General features: G+C 49.1%; 1 protein-coding gene across 1 annotated transcript in view; it reads left to right on the forward strand.

Annotated features, from left to right (window-relative positions):
• The window catches only part of RCAN3 (regulator of calcineurin 3), a 40,819-nt gene extending 37,219 nt beyond the window's left edge, over positions 1 to 3,600 (forward strand). Inside the window, exon 6 of the mRNA XM_014591980.2 lies at positions 1,064 to 3,600. Within this exon, the coding sequence (XP_014447466.1) occupies positions 1,064 to 1,245 (182 nt within the window). The 3' untranslated portion in view covers positions 1,246 to 3,600. The remainder of the gene's footprint in view (positions 1 to 1,063) is intronic.
• Positions 3,601 to 5,692: the final 2,092 nt, after the last annotated feature.

Raw genomic sequence — 5,692 nt, forward strand, 5'->3', positions numbered from 1 at the left:
TTCTCTCTCTTCCCATCTCTCTCTCCCCCTCTCTCCCTTTCTCTCTCTCCCTCTTCCCCTCTCTCTCTCTCGCCCCCTTTCTCTCTCTCTCCTCCCCCTCTCTCCCTCCCCCCTCCCTCTCTCTCCCTTCCCCTCTCTCTCTCGTTCTCTCCTCCTCTCCTTCCTCTGCCTCTGTCACCCTTTTAGAACAATGGAAGAGGTGCCACACCGCTTCAGACTAGCTGTCCACCCAGCAGTGTCCACGTCTCTTACTGTCGAGAAGTGGCTCAGGGTCGCGTTTCAGACACGCGTGCTGTCCTGCACGTCTGCGGTCCTGTAGATTGCCAGTCTGCCTGGCACCGTGTAGGCCTCTCCCCGGGGAAGCTGAGACCGTTATGAAGTGAAGCAGATTCACTCACATTACTCCTAAGACAGTTATTGGCACTTACGTTTTTCTTTTTAAAATTTTTACTAGAAGGTGCGTACACTTGCTGGAGGGAGACAGAGCAAGAGAAGGAAAGGGAGAAAGCATCCCTAAGGGGGACGGCCACGCCATAATCCCCTGTCACCCATTGCTGCTTTGGGATTCTAGGCACACATGCCTGGTGTGTCTTTCAAGCCACCAGTGCAGGATTTGAGCTGCATGATTGGCCGCGTGGCCATGAGTACTTACGTTTTAATTCTCAAGACCTCAGTACTGACATGACAGAATTTTATAAGAGCCTTTATGCGTAGGGGCTGGCAGGTGGCGCAGTGTTTAAGGTGCTGGATTCCCATATGGCTGACCACAGTTCAAGTCCCAGACCTGGCAGCTTGCTTTCTCACTTTCTCTTTCTCTCTGTCTTTCTCTGGTCAAATTAAAATAATAATAATAATAACAACAAATTTAAAAAAGAGAGCCTTTATGCATCAGCTCTGTAAGGTCATAGGAAGATAAAGGAGTTTGACAGGACTGCGGATTTGAAGAGCAGTCACCAGCAGTGGACGTTCAGAGAGCGCCAGACGTGTCAGGAGATGAAACAGTTCGCGGTCCCTTTTGCCAGAGAGGAGGCAGGCCTGGTTCTCATGGTGTTTGCCTCCACAGGAGAGAAGTACGAACTTCACGCTGGAACCGAGTCGACCCCTAGCGTGGTGGTTCATGTCTGCGAAAGTGACACAGAAGAGGAGGAAACCAAACACCCCAAGCAGAAGATCACGCAGACACGGCGTCCCGAGCACCCGGCTGCAGCGCTGGACGAGCCCCGGCCCTTCGACTGTGCGCTGTGAGGCCCGCCGTGGGGTGGCAGCTGCCCGGTGGGCTTCGGTCCTGCCCCGGTGCCCTCCAGCCAGGCACCGCTGCTGGTGGTACAGAGGAGACAGAGGGAGCCGGGCCGCGTCCCACCTGGACTGCGGGCGTGGTAGCATAGAGTAGCAGCTGGTTTTCACCTCCCCAACATTCCAAGGGACATTTTAATGGCACTTTATATTACAGGGTCAGCCTCCGAGCCATGGCCACCCTTGACCATTTTTAGACAGTGGCAAATTAGGAAAAAGGTGTCCTGGTCCCCAGCTTTGTTAGTTCCCAGCTCCGTCTAACATGGCGTCCCGGAAACTGGACCTAGTCACCCAGTGTGGTACTGTTTTTGAGGTTAAAAACAGTCAGAATTTTAATCATGGAGTGTGGCTCTTTTTGTACTGGTCCAATGGCCTCTCCCTAGTGCCCTGATCAGAGGGTAGTTTTACTCAGTATGTCTGAACTTCCGTGCACAGAAAGAAGCCGGGTGCACAGAACAGTTGGTGGACATCACCTTCCCTCCGTGTTCTTCTCCGTTCATTGTGGAGGAGAAATGCCAGACCCCTCCGTCAGAATTAGCCAGCACAGACGCGTGACTCTGACCTGGAGGTCGGGGAGGCGGGACCTTCTCCCCACGGGTGAGCTGCCCGGGCACGTCTGCCACTCCGGGAATGAGGGGTCCCCAGGAAGCCTGACGGGGCCTGCCTTCAGCCTGGAGCGCACCGTGCAGTCTTCACCCCGTGCCTGTCCCTGCAGCGGCCCGGCTCGCCGAGTCCCTGGGCTGTGCGGGCTTCGGTGTGTCGTTCACAGCTTTGAATCAACAGGCAGGAGGGTTTCCGAAGACCCTTTTTAAGTTGCCCACGCAAACACCAAACACGATCGATTGGCTTGCTTTGGGAGGAGGCCCACCTGCTGTTTTCCTGTGAGCCAGGGGAGGAGGAGAAGGTCCCTGGTGCTTTCCTTTGTGATAACAGTTTTTGCCCTGGCTTCCTGCTGGCCTTCCCCCCGTTTCTCACTTGAACCTCCTAAAGGGGAAGCAGCAACTTTTAGCTCTCTGGCCTATTCAGACCCTGAAGTTGCGTTTTCAGGAAAGTCGCCTAGTTAAAGTGCTCTGCTTTTGCTCAGGGGGTCCCTCCCCCCGCCCCAGTGGCCGCTGTCTGAGCGCCCTGGGTGGTGTCAGGGTCCCTACTGCAGTAGAACGCACTGCCGAGGGCTTCAATTTTTGTGCAGAGCAAAAACGTTTCCTGTTGTCTTCCTCACTCCAATACGCCGAGGTAAACGCTGCCCTCTGGATGTGCCGCGGCCAGGCCTCCGCGGGTGAAGTTCGCAGTTCCGTGAGCAATCCCTTCGTCATTCACCTCCTCTGTCGGTTTGAATGGCAGCCGTTCGCTCAGTTCACTCTGCGGGTCCCAGCGCAGCATTTTACCCGCTTGTCCTTCCAGGTTGGACCTTTCGCGGCAGGAAGTGCGTCTGTTTTCAACAGCGGGAAATATTTAAGATTTCCTGATTGGTATTATTTATTTATTATCACTTCCTAAGGGATTAGAACGCACGATGTTTTGCTACATAGCTTGTGTTCATGCTTGACCTGCCAATTAAAGAATACCCTGTCTCTAATATGTAAAACTCATTTAAGTCAAGTAAGTACGAATTACCCACTATTATCCTTTCTCTTTTTTTTTTTTGAGTACTGAATTAACCGAAGGCAACTTTGAGCCAAAATATGAACGAGACAAAGTCATTTAAACTTTTCTGAATGGAAAGTGTTATTTTTATTCTTTCCAATATATTGTCTCCATCAGATGAATTCTAATAGAAAAATGACTGAATGCTCAGCAGTTTCTTCATATTGCGAAGTCAAGCCGGTTCTGTTCTTTTTAAAGCTATTTTGTATCCAGTTCATGTAACTGTTTTGCAAGAAGTCAGACTTGGGAATCTTTAAGTTATTTTAATAAATTTATCTGCATTGTTTCTTCTTTGAAATTGAGTTTATTACTTAGATTTAACTCTGATAATTCAGTAGCCGTGTTTTCTTAAGTCATAACCTCTTCATGGGAATCAAATTATCTAGAAACCGAGGAAAGCATAATGGTGCTTTGTGTTAGGAGAAAACATTTGCAAGGGATAAAGAAACTATTATACTTAATAGTCCACCCAAACACAATGCTTTGGCTCTTACATTCTGAATTGTCCAGCATACCACCTGATGAAACTGGAGATAAAGCCATTTAAGAAGCAAATTAGTGGAGCCAGCAGGTGGCATAGTAGTTAAGATGCTTGGATTCCCACCTGGCTGACTGCGGTTTGAGTCCCAGGCAGGGTGGCTTGAAAATCATGCACGTGTGTGCCCGAACTCCTGAGAGGAGAGTGGAGGAGGAGAGACTGTGGCGTGGCCATCACCTCCCCCCGGGGTGATTTCTTACTTTCCCCTCTCTCTCTGTCCAGCAACCACATGCACCCTATGGCAAAAACCTTAAAAAAAAGGGGGAGGGAGAGAATTAGTGGCCAGCTACTAGGTTTTAATAAGAACCGTTGTCCTGGAGGATTGAAAACCAGGTAGAAAGCACTCTGGTCTTTTCACATTGTGCTTCAAAACTCTCCACACAGAGATCCATTAATAAATGAAAGCCAAATCAGGCTACAAGGAACTTCCAAGTTCAACATACAGGTTCGAGTAGACCCTCGTAGTCTTTTAAGGGAGGTTTGAATTGAAGAGCTGCCGGGAAGGAGATGGAGGTCGGGTGCGACTCTGCTCTTTAAGAACGCATCTCGCGTGCTCCCCCTTCACGGTATGTCCCTTTAGAATGGCGTGAGTGTAAAGGGAAAAGGGTGGGTTTCCCTGGAACCTCAATTACAGAGAGCCGTGTGGTCTGCAGTCATCCTGTTCTAGTAGAAGGCGGAGGTCAGGAGTCTTGCTTAGGAGCCCACAGTGAGGCAGCCCAGGAACCAGAACTGACTTCCCAAGCCCGGGCCAGAGGTTTTGTACTGTAAAAATAAAATTAAACTGTGTTTGTTTTGTTTTTGTAAAAATAAATGTTTAACTTTTGTCTTTTTTGCTCTTGTACTAAAGTGATGCCGCCCTCTTAATAAACTGCTAAAGTTATAAAAGCCCGGGGCAATTTACTAGCTCCCTGTAGGAAGCCCGGAGCCATTTACAAGTTAACTTAGCACCTTGCAGGAAGCCCGGATCCTTTTAAAACTCCCCCCCGCCCCGCCCCACTAACCCCGAAAACCCAGATCAGATGTCTCTGCAAATCAGACCTAGTTACAACATCTATAAAAAAAAAAACCGCAACATCTGTAAAGAGAAACATTTTTGTCCTGCTCGAGCAAGCAGCTTCAGGGTCGCCATAAAATTACCCTGAAAGCCCCTTATCTTACTTCCTCATTCTTTCCTCCCCTCACCCCTCGGACTTGTCTCTATATAACCTAAATGCCCCTTTGTTCGGGGCTTCACTCGTTACCATGTCTTGCATGACCAAAAATAAAGTCCTAGCGCGCTAACAATAAAGCCTCTTATATTTTACATCAAAAATCGACTTTGTGGTTGATTGGGGTCGTTGTAACACTCCCTGGACAAGGAGGATCAGCCGGTTGCCAGCTGAAACCTTTCATTTGGGGGCTCGTCCGGGATCTCACGGCCACCCCACTCCTACAACAAGTAGACCTTAAAAGTAAGCCTTTGTCTGTCTACTATCCTTTTATCTGTCTTCTTGTAAAAGTCTGTATCAGGTATCGCAGCTGTTTGGACTATTGTAAAATAGCCGGACTGTGGTCGGCAGACATGCCCAGAGGACCACAGGCTGCAGCCCTGGGGTATGCCCCAAGGGCGAGGGAGGATCAGGGACGCCTGATCGTCTCCTGCGGTAAGGGCGCAGAGTCCTTCGCAGCCAACGCCCGTCTGAATCTGTTCTGAGATTGTGGAAGACCTAGTTCTGTAAGTTATTTTTTGTTTCTCTTGCCCTGTTCTTTGTTCTTTTGTCTGTGTTTTTAACCTATTCATTGACGATGGGACAGACTGTAGTGACTCCTCTGAATTTGACTCTTGTACATTAGACTGAAATAAAGGGAAGAGGTCACGACCTATGTATAGAGATTAGGAAGGGTCTCTGGCAGACTTTCTGTACATCCGAGTGGCCCACTTTCAATGTCCGATGGCCACCCGAGGGCACATTTAATCTCAAAACTGTTCTTGCCGTTAAAGACATTGTTTAAAAAAAAAAAAAAAGTCATCCAGATCAACAGCCGTACATCATCGTCTGACAAGACCTGATACAAAATCCTCCCACCTAAGTCCGGCCCTGGATTCCCAGACATCACCCTAATCACCCGATCCCCCCTCAGATTTTAATAGTCCCCTAATTCTGACTCTCCAAAAGGGGCAAACCAATCAAGCCGTTCCAAACAGATCTACCCAGAGACCCAAGATCTCCTCCTCTT

Source organism: Tupaia chinensis, unplaced genomic scaffold (assembly GCF_000334495.1).
Source record: "Tupaia chinensis unplaced genomic scaffold, TupChi_1.0 Scaffold000628_1, whole genome shotgun sequence".
In the NCBI taxonomy this organism is placed as follows: Eukaryota; Metazoa; Chordata; class Mammalia; order Scandentia; family Tupaiidae; genus Tupaia; species Tupaia belangeri.